We start from the raw sequence: 26083 nt of genomic DNA, 5'->3' as shown, positions 1-26083 counted from the left end.
TAGGTACCAATTATTTGGCTCCACTATATGTCAGGCTCTGCATTAGGCTAAGTATATATTACATACATTATTTCTCATTCTCACAGTAACCCTAAGAAGTAGATATTATTAGCTTCATTTTAAAGTGTTTTTTTTAAATTTTATTTATTTTGAGAGAGACAGAGAGCATGCATACTCACTGGAGCAGCAGAGAGAGAGGGAGAGAGAATCCCAAGCCCGCTACGAGACGCCAGGCTGTCAGGGCAGAGCCCGATGCAGGGCTCACCAACGGTGAGATGACCTGAGGTAAAGTCAAGAGTCAGACACACTGAACCAACTGAACCACGGGCACCCCTAGCCTCATTTTAAAAGTAAAAGAGACAGAAGTTAAGGTCACACAGGCCGTGAGTAACTGAGCCATATTCAAACTTGGGTCCTTTAGACTATAGAGCCCATGTTTTTTGCCCAAGGTCAGGTTGCTGCTTTAGAAACCAAAGCTGAAAGCTTGCTGAATGGTGGCAGAGAGCACACTCCCAGCCCCAGCAGGTGTGGTCTTGCCAGGGTGGGTAGCCATGACTTTCATGCATTTCCTGGCTGCATACTTCCTTTGTCCCCTGTCCTACAGGCCCTTCATGGCAGATGGAGACAGGCAAACCACTCGTGGTAATACATGGGCTTCTTCACCAAATGGATACCAAATGGTATTTCTCCCAGACTTGGTCCCCCAGTTAGTGACTCTGCCTGGAAATTTCTAGAGTCTGGCCTGTCAGGTGAGAAGAAATGGGATGGGGTATGGACGGACACTGGCACGGCAAAAAATCAAAGGATGTCATCTCTCACCTAAATCACAGAAATATCTGTAGGCCCTGATTATTCTCCCTACCCCTGTGCTGCCTCTCCAAACCACTCAGCACTTCACAGCTAGAGAGACCCTCCTGAAATACTACCCCTCCTGCACCCACCCTTGCTCTGAACCTCGATGGCTTCCCTTTGCCCACATTCATTATGGAGGCTTCTCAGGCTCCCCTGGACCACCACTCTCTCCCACACACCATTCTCTTTTATCACTGGACAGAACTAGGTTGGACTTTTCTCTCACCTAGGAAGTTCTGATTAAGGAATATTAACAAACAGCTTTAGAGGAATTTAGGGTAAACTTGACCTATTCAGGGACTCTCAACAGATTTTGGCATCTGTTGTATTCCAGGTCCTGAATACACAATAATGGGCAGTAGTAGCTTGGTTCTTCCCTGGGAGTGAAAAGGCAATTGCTGGAAGGTGTCCTAAGTGCCTGAGCCCAGGTTTGGGGATCTGGGAAGGCTTCCTGGAACAGGGGACATCCACGTGTGACGTGCAGGGTGAGGAGGTACTAGCTAAACTGAGTCACTCTCTAGACCAAGCTCTTTTTTGGCCCTCAATGACCCTCATCACAGGCTGTTTCCACTGCCTGGACTGAACCGCCTCTCTTTTTCCCCAGGGAGGGAAGGGGTGAGGCTAGTTCCTGAAAGTTAGTTTTCTAACTGGAACCAAGCAGAGTCTCTGTCAGGTCACCAACTCAAGAGCTCTGTGCTGTGGTCTCCGCTACCCCCACGGGCCAGCTGGCTTTGGGGCTAGGCGAATTCAGGGCTAGAAAAAGCCGGCCCTAGGGGAGAGAGCTCCTCAAGAAAAGTCAAAGCTGAGAATCTGGTGGAAGATGCCAGAATCTGATTGTACCTTGAGGCCCACCCGGAAGTTGGGCTCTCCACCCTCTCCAGCTCCTGAGTTCCCACCTGGTCAGGTAGGGGAAGGCCCAGAGAGAGCCAGGGCTGACTAACAAAGCCACGGAAGCCGTCCTTGGACCTCCTGTCCCCCTGCTTCTGCGGGCGTCTCCAGCTGCTAATCCCCTCCCCACATCACACAGCTGTGCCCACCCTCACCTGGCCCTGTGCCACCTGCCACATGCTGCTCCTCTTCCAGGTGGCCTGGCCAGAAACTACATCCCTGCTGGGACTTGAAAGTGGCAGTCACTGACCCGAATTCCCGTGTGTGTTCGTCTGGGAGAGAGGCGCTATGGCCCTCCCCACCAGGGGACGCCTGCACTGTCCTCCCCGCTTTCCAGAGAGCGCCTTACCTAAGCCTCCTCCCCCTAGGATAATTGCGTAGGGACAATTATCGCCGCCTCTGTTACAGACATTAAGGAGCGGGTAATCTGTCAGAGCCGGCAGTGACGGCAGTGACGGCGAAAACCGCCAACGCCCCACGACCTTGGCCCCGATATCGCACTTGCATCTCACGGTGCCCCGGGGCACTCCTCTGCCATCTCCCCGCGCTCCCGCCAGGGCCTGGGCGCGATCCGGGGCCTCCCTGCCCGCCAGAGTCCGGGGGCCCGGCCGGGGGGGTAGGAAGTCCGGCTCTCCGTGCCAGCCTGAGCGCCAGGCGGCCTTAGAGACGCCCTTTGTTTCGCGGCGCTCACGGCTTCTGCGCAGTCACGGTCACATGGCGCTTCCGGCACGGGGTGTTCCGGGCGCTGCGCCAGGGCCCGGCGGCGCCCCCAGCCCAGCGCTGCCGCCGCCCCGCCCGCCTGCCGGCCGGCCGCGCGTCATCCTCGGACCCTCCAGGGTCCCTGAGCGGCGGCCGACCTTCCCGCCCGGCACGCAGGCGGCTTTGCACTCGGCTGAACTCCACCCTTGGGCTTTCCGTAGCTTTTGATCTTAGCACTGGCATGTCAATTACCCATTTGCTTCCTGGGGTACTCCTGTTTCCCCTACTGTAGACAACACCGAGTGAGCAAAGTCAGACTCATTCCTCCCTGGGGGAACACGATACGGCAAATAGTGGTGGACAAGTACTTAACTAAGTCCGTGCTCATCATTCAATGGGGCGGCAGAGACAGCGCCAAGCGTTTCCTACCCCTTCTCCACTCTGACCTCCACAAACAAAATAAAACAAAAATCAGCCACCCCGGGCTGGCCTCCACTGACCGGCTAAGGGCAAAAGACCCAATCAGGGGCAGAAACGGGGCTGGCCCTTCTTGCCCTGGCCTGGCCACCACGGCTCCATCACTCCCAGGCCCAGTCTGTGCCCTGGGACACTTAAGAACCTTGAAACCTCATGGAGGCCTCACAAAAGCTGCCTCTGCTTCACTCAGCAGATTCAAGAATTCACTCAACAAATATTTATTGAAAGCGGACCATGTACAGTGTAAGCAAAGATGCCAGCCCTGTGTTAAGTCCCCGAAAGAATGTGAAAGGATTCTCTTTGTGTCCAAGCAGTACCCTGGGCTGTTTCCCTGAGGCTCAGCTTCCCCGGGGAGGCTTTCATCCAAAGCAGCTTGGGAGGCTCTAGTAAACAGTGCAGACACAGCCATGCCTGGGGGCTGGGAATGGGGACGCTGCGTGATGCCTGCTTCCAATCCTTGGAGATGCAGCAGGGCAGTGCCAGGCTCCAGGTGAACATGGGGTGGGGTCTCAGGGGCTCTTGCTGCCTCTGGACAACCTTTCCCAAAGCCTCTCATCCAGGCCTGCAGAGACTGGGGCAAGGGGGTGGGGAGGGTCTGGAGGGGTGGAGACTTGGGAGAGGCAAGAGGGAGACAGCCCAGGATGGCCCCCAGCAAGGAGCAAACTACGGGGCCAGAGGTGGCTGTGTACAGTCCGCCATGGCGTCAGGGCTTGGTGGGGAAGAGCAGGCAGGTGAGCTGACGGCTACCACTGTGTCTGTCCACAAGGGGCAGCGGGTGCTGTGTGTAGTGCCAGACCATGGCAGACACGGAGGAGAACAGCTGGACAGGAATGAGGGGCATCAGTGAGTCTCCTGAGCCTCATGCTGGGAGAAACTTCCTGAAGGAACTGAGGGGCTCTGGGGAGGGGGTTTGTTGACATTTTTCTAAATACTTTCCTTCTTGTTTGCCCCATGAAGCGCCACTGCCGTTCTGCTGCCCGGTTCCAGGCCCCGCACAACTTTCTTGCAACTGCACCCACGGGCATGTTGTTAGCCAGGCTCATATTTCCCAGGCCGGGTAGAAATAACTTTGGGGCCATGCCTCTGCCCAGGTCCTCCAGCACGTAAGCCTCCGCAAGTGCCAGGCACAAAGTTAAGTCCTTGGGATGGGCAGGAACCTGGACTACCCGGGTCCTGCCCTCCTCCTAACTGGGTTCATGGCAGGCCCATTGCCTCCCACCGGGCCTTGGGCAGATGGAGCCCTACAAGAGGGGTGCCTCCCCCAGAGGAAGGCAGACCTCTGGGAAGGAATTCAAGTCACTGGCCACTCTCATTTCCACCCAATCCAGAAAAAAAAATGCAAAATGTGGGTTTTCCTCTGGGCAAATGCTCCTGGCAGGACCCAGCATGTGACTGTGCTGTGCCCTCCTTGCTTTGTAGCCCCATCCTCCTCCAGCACCCACCTCCTCGTGGTTCCTGCCCTCCCGGCCCAGGGCATAGTGGCTCCCACCATCCAGCCGCCGGATGGGAATGTTGAAGACCCGGCCATGGAGAAGCACTGCCAGGGTAAGGGGCTGTGAGCCATGAGGCTCTGAGCTGGGGCGCACAGTGTAGGCCCCATCCTGTGGAGGAGACCCCATCCATCAACCTCGTCTTCCAACTGTCTGCCTGCAGCCCTGGCCCGCAAATGGCCAGCACCCCCCTTGCCTTCCCATCCCCACCTGCTCAGCCAACCACAGCTGGTGAGCAGAAGGGTTTCCGAGAAAGCCCAGGGGGGCTGCAGTTGCCCACCTTTCGGAATTGGAGCAGGGCACTCTCAACAGCATGGCGGTCACAGTTCCCTGAGTACCAAGGCTGACCCAGAAGGCTGCTGTCCTGTATACACACACAAGCAGCCATTCACAGATGTGCCACGACAGTGGAGAGGGGCTGGGGAACAGAGAACCCTGTTCTGCGGTCGTGTTCACATCTCAGTTCCCTAGACTGAGTCTGCACAAGCAGAACAGAGATGTGTCTGTGTGTGGTGCCCAGCAGGGTGCTGCACACGCATGTTCAAAACGTGATCCTCGCTACGGTGAGCCGCACCCACCCCACCGGCCGCCAAGAGGCCCTGCAGGCCTCCTCCAGAGCCTTCTCCCTGCCCCTCCTCACCTCAGCAGCTGAGGTGCTCCGGGTGGGTGTTATGCAGGAAAGAGAGGATCTCCTTCCTGCTGGAAGAAGCAGATTGTAAAGCTGAGGCTGGTTGGGGATTAGGCAAAGAAGGCTTTGGGCCCAGCTGCAGAGGTGGGCGAGGTTAGAGGGCAGTGCACATAGGCCTGAAGCCCCAAGCAGAGCACCCGGTGCTTCATCCCTCCTCTCCAGGTCTTGGGCTCTGGTAGGACCTACCAGCTAGGCCACGAGTGACCTCCAAATGAGGGATGATCTTGAGGTACGGGCTAGGAGCTTCCTGCTTTGGTGCAGACCCTGGCAAATGCACAGTGGGATCCCCTCAGGCCTGCTCCGAGCTGAAGTCAGAGCTGTGAGGACTCCCACAGCCAAGTGGGGCATGAGAGGCTGGAAAGATGGGCCCTGGAAGGACTGCCTGGGGTTCACGCTGAAGACGCCTCTACTCACCTTTACAAGTGTCGTTCGCTGCTCCCTGGGACACAGGAGGGCTGGTCAGAAAGTCTCGGTCCTGTAGGCCCACCCCCTGGGCCTGTAGTCCCTCCCTGAGCTCCCCCCACCCCAGGTTACTTCTCCCCTGGCTACTAGCCTCTTACATTCCAAGCTTCCTGGGGGGCTGCGGTGGACCTGTGGGGAGCAAGTTGGGGAAGAAAGCTCAGGATTTTATCTTCTTTAAGAGAAAGAACCCAGTGAACCCAGAGATCCCAGGGTCAGAGCTGGGGAAGCTTGAGTTGGCCATCTCTCATGTACACACACACATCCCTGGTGGGCACTCACCTGGGCACCACTGATGTCCTTGGAAGAGGGTCTGGGGGCATCAGGACTTGAGAGCTCAGAGTTCGAGTCAAGGCCAGGACTAAAACAGTGAAAGCAGGCTGGGCTGGAGACTGGGTATCAGGCAAGGAAATCCACACCGACCAGGGAGGGGTGCAGATGCCTGCAGGCCTGCTGTCTCTCAGCAGCCCGGGCTCTCAGGGAGTCCTTCCAACCAGTGGGGAAGCCCATGCAACCCTTGCTTTAAGGGGGTTCCCCCTCTAGTATGCACAGTAGGGGTCAACCTGGACCAAAGGCCGAAGCGTGGGTGTCCATGTGGGTGTCCAAAAGCAAATGTGTATTGGTGGGGTAGTGGGGAAGACAAGGGAAGAAGACAGAGCCAGAATGTGTCCTGTTGTGAGCAGCTGAGGGCCTCAGGCAAGATGGATCTGGGGTAGAGGGAGGTGTTCACCTGGACTGGGCTCACATTCCAAGTAGATGTTCTCATCAGATTTCTTTGGAGGGCTTGGCACCTACGAGTTTGACCAGCAAATGGGAGGGAGGGTGAAGCCATCACTTGGGGTGGGGGGGGCTATGGACATCTCCCTCCCCCCCCCCCCCCACAAGCTGGACCTCTTTCTGAGAGCTAGCTAGAATGATTAAAGTTGCTCCTTTGCCTGGGAGGGGGCACCCATGAGCACCTTCCCCTTCAGAGGTGCCTATAGGCCCCAGCTCTCATAGAATGTGGGTGTCCAGGAGGAGCCCAGAGGCCAGGCTTCCCCAGTAGCCTTGGACGGCATATGACAGCTGGCTTACACCTTGTCAGGGGCCTGTGGCAAACAGGAACGACTCTGCTCTGGACCTTTTCCCTTGGTTTTAGGGCTATTTCCTGGCCCTCCCAAGGCCCCCTACCCCAACTTTGCCAACTTCCTAGCCAGAACCCTAGAGGATGAGTGGGGACTGAGAGAGAGGTCACTCACCATTCTGGCCGGTGTAGCCAACTCTGGAGGTAAAGGAGAAACCACAAGTCATGAGCACAGGGAGAAAAGAATTCAGTGAAACTTAGGCTGGAAGGATGGAGTATCTTTGGAACTCATCTGAAGGGATTCTCAGAGTCAGCTTTGAAGCTCCAGGAGAAAGCCACCCTAAGCTCCGATCGCCTTACTTCACACCCCCCGGTGGTGTTGCCTGGCTTGACCTCCCAAATGATTTGCCAGGCTTGCTCCAAATGACTTTGGGCTGTTCCCCAAGTCAAAACCACCCTCAAGGTCACGAAGGTTTACCAACCACTGAGCACAGTAAACGTGAACGTGCCTCAAGTTAGCTGTTTGACCTTAGGCAGGAGACTGCTCTTCTTGGGCCATCTTCAGACAAAAATGTGCTGACTGAGGTCCCTCACTGTCCTGATATCCCAGGGTTCTGGGTTCACAGGCCTCAGGGCACTTATCACAGGCAAAGTCTCTGGACAGTGGTAGCAATAATGACATGGATGGGATCAGAGACCGGTGGCCAAAGAGCCACTTCGACAGGGACATGACACTCAGATGTGTTTCAATAGTGAGGGGAAGCTGCCCTCAGATCTCTTCATCCTGGAGTGTCCCTTGCCGGACCCAGAAAGCACAGCAGGTGCAGAACAGGACCTGGAAGTCGGGGACTCTGCTTTTTTGTGATCTCAGCCAAAGCATTTCTGGTCTCCAGACCTTAGGGTCCTCCTGAACTGCCAGCCTTAGCGGGGATGGGGAATTTTTCCTCAGGTAAAAATGAGGAACAGCTGGAGGAATGTAGTGACCAGGCAAAGCATGAGCCCAAGTAACCCGAACTCTAGTCTGCCCTGAGGGGGCCAGGACGCCCCATCTCAGGGTACGGAGTGAGTGGGCCTTTAAAAGAGATAGGAAGTCCTCATTACCTTGCTTCCCAAAGGGCTGTCCCTGCTTCCTAGCCTCCTGCAGGTTCAGTATTGCCTTCAGCTGTGGGCACAATGGGGCGGGAGGGAGAGCAGGGTTAGGGGTGGGAGAAGGGAGAGGAACTGGGGCATGGGAAGGGCAACATGGTGGGGTGGGATGCAGTGGGGTTAAGTATATCTGCGCGGCCTTAAAACCACTGCAGTACAAGAACTAATGTACAGAGGTAACTCTTTGCCTCTGCTTTGTGCTCTTTGTTGTGAATCTCTCCCTGTTTTTTTTTTTTTTTCTTTTTATTCCAATAAAATATATGATGAAAGTGGTAACTTCCAAGCCCATAAGCTTTTCTCAAGCCCAGTGGGGCTTTCCAGCTGGCCGTGATGGCAGCCAAGTGAGGGATTTCTTCACTCTCTAGGCAGGGAGGGGTCCTCAGGCTCCAGGGTCCAGGGAGGGGCAGCCTGGCCTTCCAGCCCTCCCAGCTCCACCGGAAGGGTGAGTCCCTGGACGCTGACTGGTGGGGGTGGGGGGAATGACCGGGAAGGGGGAGGGGAAGGGAGCAGCCGCCGGTAACAGGGCTCTGCTTCTGACACATCTAATTTTTCAGGGACTTCTAGAATGCAGATGTGAGGGAATCTTGCGGATGAGTTGCCTCTTAGATTTACTCACTGGGAAATGGTAGCCTGGGGTGAGGTGGGGGGGCGGGGGAAGGAGGCACTTGAGGGGGTGTTATTCACCGTTGTGGGCTGGGGCTGGGGTCGCGGTGGCGGTGGCGGTGACTTGCATGGGCCCGGGGGGCCAGGGTGATCTGGAAAAGGCCCCAAGCATTGTGGGTGCGTGGGTTCCTCCCACACAGGTTCCTGTTTTCCTCCCACCCCCTTCCTAGCCTTTATTTCCTCCTCCCCCTCCCCCTCACTGGCTTCCCCACAGCCCCATCTCCATGGCAACTGGAGGCAGCCAGTTTTCCTACCCCCACTGAGTCAAGGAGCCCTGGGGGTGGGATGCCAGCGGCAGCCCCGGCTCTCCTGGCATCCCTACCCTGGCTCGAGAAGTGCGAGGGATCTCAGAGGAGGCCCCAGGGACCCTGTGGGGCCTCCTGCTTTCCCACCGTTGCCTTGGTTACAGTGCCCCTCCAGGCTCTCCCCTTCCCACTCTCCCTCCTGCCTTTCTCCCCCCTGCCTCCTCCTCTCCTCCATCCTCTCTCTGCCTAGCCCAGAGGCTTCAGCAACTGCCAGCTGAGGCCTCACCCCCAACCCCCCCTTCCGTGGCCCAGCACATACAAAGGGAGAAGAGGCAAGGTCTGCACCCTCTTTTCTTGTGGGGACCCTCTGTCCTGCCTGACCACCCAACTCCCTTCCTCACCTTCCCAACCCCTACCCAAGTACAAAGAGTCCTCCTCGGTGCCAGGAAGGTGGGCAGAGACAAGACTGAGGGGTAGAGCCTCACAGGGGGGCAGCTCATATTTATCTTCCTCCTCTTCCTCCTCCTCCTGGGCTTTCTGGAAGGGCTAGAAGAGGAGCAGGAGGACCAGTGGTAGCTGCTGCGTCCCACCTCCCTCCCCTCTAGTCTCAGCAGCTATACTTACTGTGTGTCTCCAGGTCCCAGAGGCAGGCAGAGGACATGGGCTGGGGACATCTTTTTTCCAAGCTGGGGAATCTGGACAGGGGACTGATGAGACTGGCCTTATCTCCCAGCACCCCCACCCCCACCCCACAATGACTTACTCTCTGTCCCCAATATAATAAACCATCTGCACTTTTACAGTAGGGCCTCAGTGATTCACTCAACTCAAAGGAACCATTCATGACCAACCTTTCCAACACTGCAGCAGGGCCAGTGAGGTAGGCGTTTTGAAAATAAGGGGGCCTCCCAGCTAAGTTCCAGCTATGACAATCCCCTACCCCATGCACCCCAAATTCTGAGCAAGACAGATGGAAAGGCTAGGCCCCGATGACTTAGTAGTGCTGGACTACAATGGGCAGGAGGGGTCCGGAGCCATTCAGAAGAGACTGTACTTGCAGGGGACCCCATTCTGCTTGCAGGGGGCCCCTCTTTCCCACTGTCACTTACCTCCACATCTGGGAGATGGAAGAGGTGGCCCCAACCTGCAATCAGACTCTAGTCAACTCTGCCCAAGAGGCCCTTGAGTTTGTGTCAACCAGACACTGCACAATTCCCAGGACATTCACATCCATGACTATGTGAATGGCGCCCCCTGGAGTTGTGTGGCACTGGCCTGGGATCAGGACAGCAGGAAGAACAGTCCCGGGGGCAGAGCCAGTGCCCGGTGGGTACACAGCTGGATGAGTTGGTGCCCCAGTGAAGCTGGTAGTGGGGGAGCCCTAGCGCTCCCAGCGGGGTAGAAGTACATGAATGGTCTTACTGGGCAGGTAGGGCCGTGCCCAGGAAAGGGGCAGCGAGGTAGAGATCAGAGAGGAGGCAGAGGAAAGAGCAGAGCTGAGTACTCACCGGGGCTTGCTCCCCCTGAGCTTGTCCTGCAAAGAGAGAGGGGCATAAGGGGGTAGCCAGTGCAGCTGGGATGCCCCTCCCTGGGAAGATTCCTGGGCCCCAAGGGGTGGGCAGGTCTGTGCACCTCGGGCTGCCCCAGAACTAACTCTCACCATGGCCCAGCAGAAGCAGCAATGCCTCCCTTGAGCAGAGGTTCTGCCACAAATGGCCTGGGGACAGAGGCCCTATTGTTCTCATCATTTGCATCTCACAAGCACCAGGAAGGTGGGCCTGCTGTGTCCTCTAACCCCAGACCAAGTTGCCCCAGAGGCTCCCATAACCTCCCCCACTTTGGCTTCCCGTGCTGTGGTCCCCAGTCTCCAGCCCTTCTGCTCCACAGGAGGAAGGGCTCTCTCCTCTGCCCCAGGGCCTCAGGCTCACAAGGCTAGACCAGGGCTCAGAGGCCTACTGCAGCTCCCTGATCAATGCGTCCTCCTCCCAGAAGCTCATCAAAGGATCATCCAGACTGGCCTTTCCCACCTCACAGAAGATATGACATTAATGGGCAGATCCAGTTGAAAATGAGAGACCAGCCTTGCACTTTTCTTAAACGCTTTATGCTGGCTGTCCTTTCCTGGTGACTGGTCGCCAATGATCACAGAAGTAGAGGTTAATGAAAAACTCAGAAATATGCATATGTATTTAGTATGACAGCTTCCTTTATGGATGGATGTATTTATTCACTGAATAAGTATTTATTGAACATCCATTATCTGCCAGGCACTATTTAGGTGCTAAAGATGTTATAGGAAAACTGAATAAGCAGGCATGTGTATTTCCTATTGGATTCTTACAATAGCCTCATGATGCAAATGCTGTTTTTCAGAAGAGGAAACTGAGTGTATTAGATCAGGCTGCCATCACAGAATACCACAGATGAGGTGGCTTGAACTAGAGAAATTTATTTTGTCACTGTTCTGGAAGCTAAATGTTCAAGATCAGTGTGCCATCAGAGTTGGCTTCTTTTTTTCTTTTTTTAAAAATTTTAATGTTTATTTTTGAGAGAGAGAGAGAGAGAGACAGAGACAGAGCACAAGTGGGAGAGGGGCAGAGAGAGAGGGAGACACAGAATCAATCCAAAGCAGTCTCCAGGCTCTGAGCTGTCAGCACAGAGCCTGACACAGGGCTCAAACCCACAAACTGTGAGATTGTGACCTGAGCCAAAGTCAGACGCTCAACCAACTGAGCCACTCAGGCGCCCCCAGAGTTGGTTTCTGATGAGAGTTCTCTTCCTGCCTTGCACACAGACAACTTCTGGCCTATGCTCTCTGCGTGCATAGAGAGAGCTATCTCTGATCTCTTCTTATAAGGACACCAGTCTTATTGAATCAGGGCTCTACCCTTATGACCTCATTTAACTTTAATTACCTCCCTAAAGATCCTGTCTTCAAATATAGCCACACTGGGGGCCAGGGCTTCAATAGATGATTGAAGAAGGGATACAGTTCAGTCCACATAGCTCAGAGGCTTTGAGAAATTGGGTGACTTTCCCAAGATTGACAATTAGTAAGTATTGGAGGTGAGATTCAACCCAAGCTTTGCCTGTGTACTAACCACCAGGCAATCCTGCATCTCATCTAGGCCTGAATCCTTACCCTCCTTTCCTGTGAGGGAATTAGACACAGCGGTAAACACGCCTTCCTTAAGGAGCCCATGACTTTCAGGTGTTCTGTTACTTGAGTGAATTTTAGAACATTAATATCTGAGAAGTGTTGGGGCAAAAAGAAGGGCCTGGCGTCTGACTTTGTTTAAACCAGGGACTGAGGAAACACAGATGAGGATCATGAATGTAAGACTTTTCTAGGGCACTGTAACTTGCCTGTTTATTATTTTGGTGATGGCCTGGCTGTTGGCACAAAGAAGTGAAGGTCACGTGCTTACATCTTTGGAGGCCATGGGGCTAGGGACACTGGGAAGAGAACCCCAGGGTTGAGCTGGCCACAACCTTCAGAGAGGAATACCAGATGACTCCTGGGACCTACAGGCCAAAGGGCACTTTAAGAAGCTATGAAAAATCACTGGGGTGGCTTAACAGGGAGCCCATGTGGTACAGTGGGAAAAACTGAGAGAACAAAAACAAAGAAACAATCTAGGTCTGGGTCAGGGACAGGGGTCTCCTCCCTAACCTCCACTCCCCATTTGACCTTTGTTCCACATTTGGACCATTATTACAGGGGGCAACCTCCCTCATGAAGGGGACTTTCTATGGGACAAGGTCAGCAGATCAAAGTCTACAGCAGGAGGCTCTAGATATCAGCCCCACTGCCAACCCAAACTGAGTGGGTTTCCCAGTAAGTACCCCCCTTGCCTCAGCCACACCCCCCCCTTCTGTTTGGGGCTTTGCATAGGCAAATGCCATGAGCTGGGTGAATGAAAGGGTCACAGGCACAGAGGATGGAATCGTGCCATCTGGGTGGGGGCATTGGCCTGGACAGATTAGGAAGAAGGGGGTGGAAGGAGGCCTGCCTCGTGGCTTTGTCTCACACTGGCCAGCCCTGTGCAGTGAGGACTGTGCTTCTTACTAATTACACAGGCAGATTTGGACAACCTCTTTCTCCTCTGGCACAGGACTGCTTTGTGCATAACCATAGCTATTCCCTCAGCATGAATTCCTAGAAGTGGTATTGCTGGAAGGTCATATTTTGGTTGCAATGCCCCATTGTCTGGTAGCACCCAGTGCCTGTTCTAAGGCTCTTGCATAGCACGCAGTGATTCTCCACATTTTCCAGACCTCGGTTACTGATCTCTAATGGGAACGGGCTGTAATTTGTAGGTCCAGAATAGTCTAAATCCACCCTAAGAAAACAGCTCTCCAGAGCACTGTTTCCCTTATTTGCATGATCACAAGAATCGCTAGAGAACTTGTTAAAAGTCTTAGATTCTCAGACCTTCCATGAGATCTTTTTTAAAAATATATTTATTTATTTTTGAGAGAGACCGAGACAGAGAGCATGAGTGGGGGAGGGCTGAGAGAGAGGAAGATAGAGAATCCCAAACAGGGGATAGAACTCATGATTCGTAAAATCATGACCTGAGCTGAAACCAAGAGGTGGACACTTAAGCAACTGAGCCACCCAGGCACCCTCCCCCCTTACCTGAGATCTTATGGATTGGATGCTCCAGGAGGGAATTGGGAATATATATATATATATATATATATATATATATATATATATTTAGTTTTGAGACAGAGCATGAGCATGAGCTGGGTAGGGACAGAGAGAGAGGCAGACAGAATCCAAAGCTGGCTCCAGGCTCTGAGCTGTCAGCACAGAGCCTGACTTGGGCCTCAACCCACGAACAGTGAGATCACGACCTGAGCCAAAGATCACTGACTGAGATCACCGACTGAGCCACCCAGGTGCCCCAGGAATCTATATTATTTTTAACAAATAAACATCATAGATCAATCTTATGATCAGTCAAGTTTGGGAAACTCTGTTATATAGGAAACAGTCTGAGAACCTGTAACTTCTAGGACATTTTTAGAATCACATATGGACTTTTGCTTGTTTGGAACACAGGAGTCCCCAGCAGGGAAAGAACGTGACACAGACCCTGCTCTCAAGGGGCCACTACAAGTGATGGAGAGGGCACACCCAAGATGTTCAATCTCTGGGCTTGAGTTTCCTCTTGTGTAAATGGGGATGTCAGTGGGGGTTCCTTTTAGTGAGGGAGCTTCTGAGGGTCAAATGAGGTGATGGCACAAGAAACACACAGCACCCACAAAATAAATATCAGCTTTCCCTGAGACAGCGGTGTCCTGCTTCACATAGATGTTACCAGCAGACACGGTGGGTGGTGCAGTCTAGCCGGGATCCCCGGTGTAGCAAAGTGGGAAGCACTGTGAGAAGGAGGAGGAGGGGGAAGGCAAGCCGGCTGTGGCCAGAGTTCTCAGGGGTAAGCATGCGGAGCAGGAGATGGGGGCGGCTGGACTCCTAGAGAATAGAAGGGGACCTGAGCCATTCTTTCTGGCCAGTGAGCATGTCCTGCATTTGGGGCATTCTCCACCTTATATAAATCCTGATTCCATCCACAGGAGCCCAGCGACGTCTTCCCAGCCTCCTTTGCAGCTGGGATGCAGGCATTCGGCCAGTCACATGCCCCCGTGTTAGACTTTGTGTCTGAAGCAGGCACCAAGAGGAAGCCGCCCTGGGGAGGGGATGACATCTGTATCCTACTTCTGGAGGCTGAGGAGGTTGAGACCCCCTTGGGACCACCAGGGCCCAGGTGAGTGGTGTTGGCAATAGTTTTGTCTATGCCCAGAGGTGCCTCCACCAGGCCAACTTTTGACTTTTGAGCCATTTTGACTTTTTGAGCCATTTTTGACTTTTGAGCCATTTTGACTTTTGAGCCATTGTTTCTGGCTGTTTTTCTGGTCCTCCAGGAGATGCTGTGAGCATATCTTTAATAAACTGTTTTTCCACCTAAACTAGCTAGGGTGGGTTTGTCTTACTTTCAGTTAAGAACTCCAGAGTTGAGGGGCGCCTGGGTGGCGCAGTCGGTTAAGCGTCCGACTTCAGCCAGGTCATGATCTCGCAGTCCGGGAGTTCGAGCCCCGCGTCGGGCTCTGGGCTGATGGCTCAGAGCCTGGAGCCTGTTTCCGATTCTGTGTCTCCCTCTCTCTCTGCCCCTCCCCCGTTCATGCTCTGTCTCTCTCTGTCCCAAAAATAAATAAACATTGAAAAAAATAAAATTAAAAAAAAAAACAAAAACAAAAACAAAACAAAACAAAAAAAAAAGAACTCCAGAGTTGAGACCACAGAAGCTCAAACTCTGAGGCCAGGCATAGTGGATGTCTCCTACAAAGGTCAGACTGGGTAGAAAGAAGTGTCATAGCTTTATATTTCTATCGTCTTGAGACTGTGTTTATGACAAATATTAATTATTTTTACAATTAAAAAAATCAGTCAATACAAATGTAAACAACAATGGCAACAACAGAAGAAGAAAGAAGCAAGGGAAGGAGAGGGAGATAACCTGGATTTCAAATGTGAGGAAGCCCGGGAGGGGGGGGGTGGGGGGTGGGGGGGGGGTGGGGCAAAGGATGCATTAGGGAGAAGCAGGGCCCTGGAGGTGGCCCAGGGGAGGTCATCAGGGTGTGGGGCTACCTTATGACAGCCAGCTTTTCCTTAGCCAGGAAAGTACTGGGAAAGGTGGGGGGAAAAAAAACCCAGAGGGTGTTGATAATACAGGAATTCTTCTCCCAGGGGAACAGGAATCCATAGAGGCAAGTGGAAAGGGTGGGATAGATCGTAGAAGTTTCTGAACATGAGGCTAGGGCCAAGTCAGTGGCATGGGACAAGCCTGAACTACAGGGCTGGGGAGGGGAGACCTGGAAGTTATAAACAAGGTCCTGTGAGGAGTCAGGGAGAAGGAATTCTCAAGATACTTTTACCTGAGCAGGTGGAGCCTGAGTCCAATTGAACTCTGTGGTTGGGTTAAAATTAATCGCAGGGACCCTCCCTCTATCTCCCTGAAAGTGATAAAGATTGGTGTGTAGCATGTCTCTGTATTTTTCTGGAGGCCAGAACACTATTTTCCTTCAGATTTTCCAAGGGTTAGGGTGGGGCCTGACAGTTGACGCCAGCTTTCTAGGTCTCCAGGGTAAAGAGCACCAGCCAGTACCACCTTCCACCTGCCTCCGTCCCACACACCCTGCCCTTCCCTGTCCCTGAGCCTTTGCTCATAGCAGATTTGGTCATGTCCCAGCTCTGCCTAAAACCCATAAGGGACACACCATGGCTCCTTGAATAAAGACCAAATGTCTCTGTCACCTTGTAGGATCAGGCCCCTACCTGCTTCTCCTGCCCTAGCCCCTCCATTTTCCCCATGGACTCACACTCAACTTCTCTTTGAGGTGAATACAGGATGCAGGTGGGGGGAGGGCCCATTCTGCACCCTGCTGACTTCAGGAAATTCCAGTTGGAAGAAATTCAGATCTTTATTCAGTCCTTAGGGAATATAACAAAGAGGGAAAGCACGCTTAATGTATAGCAACAGACAGTAAAAAGGAAAAAAGGACTCTGCTCTGTGTATGTAATAGTTCAAAAACTCTTACCCCACCCCCACCTGGCACCGCTTTCCTCAGCTCAGCTCTGCAACTGGCAATGCTCTCTTCACAGATGGTGGAAGCACACTCGCCTTCGCCAGACCCCAGCCCTCTCCCCTCCACCTGGGCCTGATTATGAAGATTACCATAACTTCTTCAGCTATTTTTAAACTTGATCCATTAGCCCACTGCCCAGATTCTACAAAGGAGCACCTGGATAAAGAGCCCGGGCAGTGTCCCAGGGTTTGGGAAGCCTGGATAAGGTGGGGGTAGGGGGCAGGGTGGCTGCAAATGCTTATAATGTTACATGGCTTCTTTCATCCCTTTCTAGCCTTTTCTAGAGGCTGCACACTTGCCATTCTTTTGCTGGAACACTCTGTCCCCTTTCCTCCCTTGTCCTTCAGGCCACAGCTTATGTGACCCTCAGCAGGGGTCCCAGACCAGGGCAGTCTGTCTCTCCCTTACAATACACCCTCTCTTGCGGCTCCCCCCATAATTAGATCTAGAGGTTTATTTCAGAGCTACACTAGGGACTCCCACTCGACTGGAAGCCCTGTAAATGGGTAGCGACTGTATCTGTTCAGTTCACAGCCAAATTCCAAGTGCCCAGCCCACAGCTTGGCACATAACAGGCTCTCAACAAATATTTGAGCTACATACTCAAATCTCACTCAAAGCTTGCCTCTCTGTGAGCACCTACTATGTGCTGGGCATTGGCCTGGGCACTGGAAAGACTGCACAGAATGGCAGAAAAAAAATCCCTGACCTCTGGAGCCTACATTTTATAAGGAGAGAGGGACATGTAAGTAAGAATTTTAAAAAAAAGAAAAAGTCTGCCTCTCTGCAAACATCTTTGGTCTCTCTCTTCCGAAAGGCCATAGCTTGTTCCTTTATTGCCCATTGGTCACCAACCACTAGGCCTCCATTAAGCACAGTGTCCGGAGACCCTTTTCCTGTTTCCCTGCAAACAACTCTCTTCCCTAAATACAGATGGATTACCAAGGACGCTTCTCTGGGTATCCGTGACTGACTGTGCCCTTACCCTACTGGTTCTTTTCCTCTATTTACCTTCCTGTGGGGGGGGGGGGAGGGCATCTACTCCTCTCCCCTCCCTCTCGGCACTCTACCCCCTCATTCCTCCACCCCCTATCTCCCTGGACAGATGTAATATGGACCTGCCTAGGTTTCCCTCTTCAGCTCAGAGCCAGTGAGCCAGATATCTGCTACTCCTGCTGCTTCCTTGTTTCTTTCTCCTAGGACTGGTGAACACAAGAGATTACGGAAAACCGGCCTGGCCTTTTACTGCCCCTTCGGAGAGACCAGGCACTGCCGCGAGCGGATGTGTCTCCATCCCCACATCCTTCCTTGATGGGTGTGGAGGGCCCTGAGGTCACCCTCCCCACTTTACCAACGGAAAAATTGAGACTCAAGCAGAGGTGGATGCTGGGCCTTGGGCCAGGGACATCCAATCTTACACGCGGGACTAGAGCCCTCGATCCCCTCACCCCGGCCCGGTCCGCTACAGGTCCGCAGACGTTCTACGGGAAAGGGCGGCCCCTGGTGGTGAAGAGAAGCGTGGCTGCCTGTCCTTATCCTGAGGCTAGGCAGACAGAGGAAGGGGCGTGGCCTGCAGGACCACCAACCCAGGTTAATTACCACTTGCTGTTGATGCCAGGACCTTGCAGAAATCTGTGACGCTCTACACAAACGGAAGATTTTAAAAACATGTGCAAACAAGATAGAAGGTGTTATTAAGACAATGAGTTTCTGTTTATGATTTTATTATTTTTTTTAAGATTTTATTTTTAAGTAATCTGCACACCCAACCTGGGGCTTGAACTTACAACCCCGAGACCAAGAGCTACGTGCTGTACTGACTGAGCCGGCCAGGTGCCCCTCTGTGCTTTAAATGACGGTTTTAACAAACTTTTATTTAAAACATTCATGTGCCAAGAATAACCCTGTCAAAATGGGAATCTTGCAGTTGCATCAGGATGTATGAGCAGTATAGGTGCAGGTACTTTCATGTACAGAATAGGTATGTTCCTGAGTCGCTCCCATGGCTCTGAAGGGGAAAGAATCCAACTTTTGTTGCACCTTACCCTTAGCCACATTCCCTGTGATGACCTAATTGACACTGCCCTGTGACTTTACCTGCGCCCTGTAGGCTGGATCTTCAGGAAACAGGGATAGGCATAAAATGGCTTTTGGCATATGGCAGGCAAGTGACACAGGCTCTAACTGATTCCAGAGTCCAGTGCTCAGCCCAGGAATGCAGAAGTTCGCTATCACAGGAGAGTCTTATTAAAGAGTCCAGGGACTGGGGCAAGGTTGTCTCCAAGTTTCCATGGTATCTATCTCTCGTCTCTAGGGGCAGAGGGGCTATGTAACAAACGACTTGTTGTCTTAACAAAAATACTTGGAAAACCGAGCTTTGAGAATTTCCCAGACAGAAATGCATGCTTAGAGACCACTTGACTAATTAATATGACCCCCACTCCTGTTACCAAGGGAACCTGGGCAATCTACTTTGAATATCCTTTCTGGAGTGGTTTCTAACTATTCCAAGATTAAATGAAACGTTTCTAGGAAACAGCTGGTTCGACCTAACTACAGAAGAATAAAATCTCACTGGCATTACAGGGTTGTGGCTATACCTTAGATATTTTCCTATCAACCTTGATGATCAGGGACACAGCAGTACATGATCAGATCAGAAAGTGTATAAGCTGAAAATAGGGCTGGAGACAGAAAGTCCAATGTGTTGCTGGCCACTGTGGTGTCACTGCTCCCGATACAGGTGTAACCTGAATCCCCACTTGGGAGCCAGAAATCAGCTGAGAAGAGGCCTCTGGAGAGACACTGCCTTGGCTCTGGAGGGTGGATGAAGTGAGCTCATCGTACTGAGCAGACTGGACTGAGTTCCTGACTTGTACTGAAGGGATTAGGTAAGTCTCTTCTGTAATGCCTCAGACGATCCTTGGATAACCAGGAAGTTAGGACAAGGGTCTGGCCCTTGACCCCGAGCCGTGAGCAGACCATTTTGAGAGAAACCTACTGAATATGACTGCCCTGCTTATAACTTCCTGGCAGCCCCTCAGCCTTATCAAACTCTGCCATGTAAAACTAATGCCTGGGCGCAGGCACTGACAGTGGTCCGAAACCAGGCCCCGAACATCCGTACATACATCCAGGACCGGGAGAACCCAGGCCTTCCCGGAGCTTCTCCAAGAGACTTGCAGCCCGTACAAGGACCCTAAAAGGCTTAGTCCCGTCTCAGGGTCCGGGCTGCTCTTCCCTCCTGGGAAAGGGAGTTCTAGGAGATGGAGGAGAGGTCAGGAAGGCGAACTCTGCATCCCCCTACCGCCGAGGGGCCAACACATATTCCCTTTCCGTAGCAGCCCAGGCTCGCGGGGAAAGCGGGTCCGGGCTCCGGTTAGCGGAGGAGGGCTCGGACCCGCGACGCCGTGGTCGAGCAGTGTGTGCAGGGGCGGCGGGGAGCTGGGCTGGCGGGAGAGAAGATCCTCTCCTCCGTACCGGGGCAGCCCCCATCCAACGATGGAAGATCCCATCACGCCGGTCACTCTCTTCCGGTCCTGAGCGTCCTGGTCTCCAAGGCCCCGCCCCGCAGCCCACTGCCTGCTGGGATTTGTAGTTCGCGGGGGGGCGGGCCGGCACGGCCTGCGAGTGCTTGAGTCTGTGCGTCCAGAGGTCTAATGTGCTGTCCCGGTCCTCGTGACTCATGCCTGAGGGCTCACTCGCCTGGGGATTGGCACTGAAGTCGCAGACCACAGCTCCCGAGGCCCCGCCCCGTGGCCCACTCCTACCGGAACTTGTAGTTCGGCCTGGGGTTCCGGCCTGGATGTGTCCCACCCCAGCCGAGTCTGGCGTGTTGCCATCCTAATTTTTCATTGTCCTGGATCTGGACAATAGTCCTGGCGCGGGACTCGCAGCTCCGACCGGGATCCCTGTGGCCCTTTCCATGGCCTCAGCGGCCCCTGCAAGACCAGCCTCTAGATGGGCAAACTGAGGCACCAAGAGCTGAGGCTTCTGGCTGCAGTCGGCCCTGGTGTCAGGCAGAGCCAGGACGAATGTAAACTTGGGAAAGGAAAGGCCAGAGTGAGGACTCGGCCTGGGAGACCCAGCCCAGGCCTGTGGACCACGCTGGGCAAGGGGAGGTCCAAGGACCCTTTCAGTTCTTGAAAGAGTCTGCGAACTCTCTCAAAATGAAGAACAGATCCTCCCGGCACTGGCTGAGCATATGTTAGAGTTGACTGCCTCATAGGGTTGACAGGTAAAATTCTTATTTGCCAAATTTGGCAGCCTTACAGAGGGAAGGAACTCAGGGAGGGACAAGGTTTCTTGTGAAGAAGAAAACCAAGAAATTGGCTAACCATGTTTCACAGTTTGCAGTTCACATAAATGGGGTTTGGAGGTCGGTTTTTTGGAGGTTTTTTTTTTTTTTTTTTTTTGAGTTGAAGTATAGTGACATACAATTATTAGTCAATTGTATTAGACCATTATATTAGTCTCAGGTGTACAACTGACAATTATATATATTAGGAAATGTTTATTACCATAAGTATATAGCTATCACTAAGTATAGTTAGCATCTGGGGGTGGGAGTGTTTTGCAAAGTATAAAGTTCAGGGCATGGGTGAGGAGTTACTATCATGAGAATTTGAACCTGAGACACTGGAGAAAAGGCTTGGGGCCTTCAGGAGTTTCATTTTTTAAAGGGGAAGGTGGTGCACTTACTATAATTATGTAAGATGTCTCCATCAGGAGAAGCTGGGTGGTAGACACATGGGACCTGTCTATACTATATATATTTTTAAAAAATATATATTTATTTATTTTTGACAGAGAGAGAGAGAGACAAGTATGAGTGGGGGAGGGGCAGAGAGAGAGGGAGACACAGAATCTGAAGCAGGCTCCAGGCTCTCAGCAGTCAGCACAGAGCCTGACATGGGCCCAAACTCACAGACCGCGAGATCATGACCTGAGCCAAAGTCAGCGCTTAACCGACTGAGCCACCCAGGCACCCCTGTCTATACTATATTTTTAAAGTGGGGTGCAAATGGGTCAAGGATGGCCTTACCGCTCAAAGGTTACAAAGCCCTTTGGGTGTTTGTTGACTGCTTTATTGAGTGTAGAATTCAACGTTTTTTAGTATATTCACAGACTTGTGCAACTATCACCACAATTTAATTTCAGAACATTTTCATCACCCCAAAAAGTAGCCTGTACCTATTAGCAGGTACCCCCTAAACCACCTTATCTCCTCCAGCCCTAGGCAACCATTAATCTACTATTTATTTCCACAGATTTGCTTATTCTGGACATTTCATGAAATCATATAATACATGTTTTTTTGGTGATGGGATTCTTTCACTTAGCATGATGTTTTAAATTTTTTAAAGTTTATCCAGGTTGTAGCATGTATCAGTACTCCATAGTGTTTTTTTGCAAGTTCTTGTGAGTCTATTATTATTTTGAAATAAATCTTTCTCTTTCTTTCTTTCTTCCTTTCTTTCTTTCTTTCTTCCTTTCTTTCTTTCTTCCTTCCTTTCTTCCTTTCTTCCTTTCTCCCTTCCCTTCCTGCCCCAGTTGCCTGCTGCCCTCCTTGCCACCACAGTGCTCCACCGGATCTCCTCCTGACCCACTCATTCATGCTGTACTGGACAGTCCCACTTTCCAAGAGGTCACCAAGGAATTCCAGCATGTCACTGCCCAGAATGTCTCTGAGCACTCAACAGCTTTATTCAGAAAATATGGCATGGGGCCCCTGGGTGGCTCAGTTGGTTAAGCAATGATATTGGCTCAGGTCATGATCTCGTGGTTTGTGAGTTCGAGCCCCGCGTGGGGCTCTGTGCTGACAGCTCGGAGCCTGGAGCCTGCTTCAGATTCTGTGTCTCCCTCTGCCTCTTCCCCACTCACGCTCTGTCTCTCTCTCAAAGATAAATAAATATTAAAAAATTTAAAAATAACTTTTAAAAGAAAATATGGCAGTTCATGGGACACCTGGGTGGCTAAGTCAGTTAAGCATTCGACTCTTGATTTCAGTTCAGGTCATGATCTTACTACTCGTGGGACTGAGCCCCACATCGGGCTCTGTGCTGACTACAGAGCTTGCTTGCACTCTCACCTCTCTCTCTGCCCCTCCTCCTGCTTGTGTGCACAGGCATACGCTCTGTCTCTCTCAAAGTAAATAAGAAAACTTAAAGAAAAAAAAGAAAAAGAAAATATGGTAGCCCAGACCCCTGGCCGTTCCTCAGAGCTGGTTGAAATGATCTAGAAAAATTTATTACAAAATCAAATTTAAAGGCTAGACCCATCCTGAGTCAATGCCTTCAACGGAATTTTTGGGGGAATTTTGATTGTTGGAATGTTAAGTGTTGCAACAGATCTCTGCCAGCTTCCCAGGCTGAGGAAATGCAACATCTCAGCCTGAGCTGTGCCTCTGGATTGGAGTCAGAGGACCCAGAAGGGACTCCTTGTCTGGTGCCTGCATTTTACAGATGGGAAACAGACTAGGAGAGGACCATATGGCAGGGTAGTTAGAAGCCAGGTTGGGAACTCAATTAGGGAGAATCCTTTGCAATTTCAGGAAATTCTTAGCCCCGGAAATCAATCCATAAGCCTGGGTCCATGAACACAGAAGCAGAGAGCTGGGCAGCTTGGGTGGCTCCAGACATTGGCCGGAGCCCAAGTAGCCAAACCCGGAAGTCAGTGTTGGATGACTCTCTCCTGGTTTCCTTCAACCAGATGTTTGTCCTAGAAGTAGGAGTTTATTAAAAATAATGGTAACAGCAGCTTGCATGTGTCTAGGCCTTTATTCTTTTCAAAGAAACTTCCATGAGTCATCTTACTGGATACCCACAATCCCCTAAGGTAGGATGGCTGGGTTATTATCTTCCCTTCACAGTCAAGGAAGCTTGGCTCAGAAGGCTTAAGTGACTTTCCCAAGGTGACAGTACCTTGGGGCCATTCAAGAATGTGGGAATTTTGCTCTCTAATCTGTTAATACATTTAGTAAAAATAATAATAATAATAATTTTTTTTGAGTGTCTGTTACCTGCTAGATGTGTTGCAGGGTGCCAGGGTCTGTGGGGGAGCAAGTATTTCTTGTCCCCTTCAAGATCCTTCTAGTGGGACTAAAAATCAAATTGACATGAGACAGATTAACAAGAGAAAATCAAATTTCATAGTGTACATATGGGGAACCCACACAGACATGGAAATTCCAGAGACAAGCAAAATGAGATATATATATATATGTCATTCTGAATTAAGGAGAAGGTGATAGGGCTCTGGGGCTTCAAAGGGAAAGAATGCAACTCACAGGATGATGAAAAAGAGCAAACGTTTGGTAAATGTTTTCTAGGCCACTCAGAAACAATGGGATATACAGGACTTTGCTCAAACAGGCCTTGTTAGGTTCCTTCCTATCTACTATATCTAGTTCATAGTATAATGTAGTTATTCATAGTGATAGCTGTCTTTCTGGAGCAGGCCCTCTATCTAAATTCTTTTTAGGCATCTGGCAGGGAAAGGGAGTAAAGACGTTTTCCTGAATCTGCTAGGTTTTGATTGCTTTTTAAAAAATGATTATTTAGAGGAGGGGAGGGGCAGAGAGAGAGAGAGAGAGAGAGAGAACCCCAAGCAGGTATTGCACTGTCAGTGTAGAGCCCAATGCAAGGCTTAAACTCCCAAACCATGAGATCATAACCTGAGCCAGAATCAAGAGCCAGATGCTTAACCGAGTGACCCGTCCAGGTTCATCTTGCTTTTTAACTCAATATAATCTTTGTGCCAAAGTCGCCCATCTTAAGATGGCTTGCCCTTGGACACTTTAGTTCACAAGGATAACCTGACATAGCTCCTGGGCTGGAAGAGCCAACGGTGTGTTGGGAGAGGCACACATGGAGTAGATGATAAAAAGTGGTGGCAAGGGAACTCTCTACGGGGGTGGAAGTGCTTTATATCTTGGTAGGATGTTGGTTTACTTGGGTGTTTGCATATGCCAAAACTCATTGAGCTATATGATTATGATTTGTGCATTTCACTGTCAATTTTACCTAAAAAATGTAGAAAATGGGAATGCTCTGGGAAGACTATGCCTAGCTGGGCTTTGGCAGGGCACAATTGTTGGGAAGCGGGCCAGGGGCAACTCGATCACCCGTGGATACAGTTCCACCTTTGCTAGTGGGATATGGTTGAAAAGTTTTCCCATGGAAGCTGTGGACCCAGATAGTCCAGAGGCCTTGACGCTCAGAGTACTGGGGACCACAGAGGAGGGAGGCAGGGATCGCTGCACATCTCAGGGGACAGATATTTCAGCTGAGTCTGCAGGGTGAGCAGTTGTCCGAGGACGGTGGACAAGTGGAGGTTTCTAAGCACTGCTCAGTGAAGTGTGGTTGCCCAGCATGGCCTAGATGGAAAGGGGTAGAACCAAGCTTTCAACTGCTTCTCTAACCCCATCAGTGGGCCTTAGTGAAATTCAAGCTGGTTGGATTTTTTTTTAAATAAATTTAATTAACTAATTTTTAAAAGTTTTTTAATGTTTATTTATTTATTTATCGATAGAGAGCAAGCCAAGGAGGGGCAGAGAGAGAGAGAGAGAGGGAGAGAGAGAATCCCAAGCAGGCTCTGCAATTTCAGCACAGAGTCCGATGTGGGGCTCGAACCCAGGAACCTCGAGATCATGACCTGAACCTAAATCAAGAGTCTGACACTTAACCGACTGAGCCACCCAGGTGCCCCTACTTATTTTTTAAAAGTAAACTCTACTCCCAATGTGGGGCTTGAACTCAGGACCAGGAGATGATCCAACTCTGTGCTGACAGCTCAGAGCCTGAAGCCTGCTTCAGATTCTGTGACTCCCTCTCTCTGCCCCTCCCCCGCTCACACTCTGTCTCTCTCTCTCTCAAAAATTAAAATTAAACTTAAAAAAAAAAAGAAAAAGAGAAGGGTGAGGTATTGTAGGTCTAACATCAGCTTTGAAGCTAGACCAGCCTGGGCTAGAATCCTGCTTCTGCTACTGAACTGGCAGTGTGATCCTGGACAAGTCACCTCCTCTGAGCCTCCCGGACACTCTCTGTCCATTAAGCATAATTATGCATAATTATGATGGTAGTAGGCCTGAGGACAGAACCACCTCCTATAGTAGTGGTAGTAGCACTGAGTACAGGGGGCCTGGGTGGCTCAGTAGGTTGAGTGTGGAACTCTTGATTTCGGCTCGGGTCATGATCCCGGGGTCATTGGATTGAGCCCTGCAGCCAGCTCTGCGCTGAGCGTGGGGCCTGCTAGGGATTCCCTCTCTCTTTCTAAACACTAATAATAATAACAATAAAGCACTGAGTACATAGCAGGGTCAGACAGCAGCAGAGACAGATAACAGTAGTTAGAGCTTGATTGAGACCAAGGATCTGGACACTGCAATCCCCTGGCAGAATTTTCTGCACTGCATAGCTGTTGTTAGCCTCGCCAATACCCATCTCAATTCTAGGTCCACTTGGACGCGGCCGGCTCAGCAGCAACACCCCCCCCCCACCCCGCCCAAGCTGGACCCCTCTCTGATTCCCATGTGGGGGGAGGGCCCCAAGCTACCAAGCAAGGTGCTGTTAGGCAAGTAGCATTCCAAGGTCTGACCGCCAGTGCCCGGTTCCCCTATAGAAGTCAGAGAGGCTCAGCTGGCCCAGGGCCGCCTCCTCAGGGTGCCCTCTCCTCCCTCTCTTCTTTGGGGCACACCCGCTTGCCTAATTGCGTCTTCCCACTTCCCGAAAGGAGGGGTGGGAGAGGGCGGACGCTT

The 26083-nt window shown here is 51.7% G+C and overlaps 1 protein-coding gene across 1 annotated transcript; it reads right to left on the bottom strand.

Moving 5' to 3' along the window:
- Positions 1 to 3619: 3619 nt before the first annotated feature.
- Positions 3620 to 12113, bottom strand: SH2D6 (SH2 domain containing 6). The gene is made up of 17 exons (XM_047854454.1): positions 12099 to 12113; positions 10179 to 10204; positions 9780 to 9814; positions 9295 to 9365; positions 9087 to 9207; positions 8447 to 8517; positions 7718 to 7778; positions 6792 to 6814; positions 6284 to 6344; positions 5836 to 5914; positions 5655 to 5685; positions 5509 to 5533; positions 5281 to 5358; positions 5047 to 5102; positions 4687 to 4770; positions 4359 to 4517; positions 3620 to 3736 (listed from the first exon to the last, which is right to left on the bottom strand). Exons 1-17 carry the CDS (start codon positions 12111 to 12113, stop codon positions 3620 to 3622), a joined length of 1113 nt encoding a protein of 370 aa, XP_047710410.1.
- Between the last annotated feature and the right edge of the window lie 13970 nt (positions 12114 to 26083).

Source organism: Prionailurus viverrinus, chromosome A3, assembly GCF_022837055.1.
Source record: "Prionailurus viverrinus isolate Anna chromosome A3, UM_Priviv_1.0, whole genome shotgun sequence".
Classification (NCBI taxonomy): Eukaryota; Metazoa; Chordata; class Mammalia; order Carnivora; family Felidae; genus Prionailurus; species Prionailurus viverrinus.
Note: the sequence above shows the minus strand (reverse complement) of the source record. Positions and strands in the feature narration are given on the sequence as shown.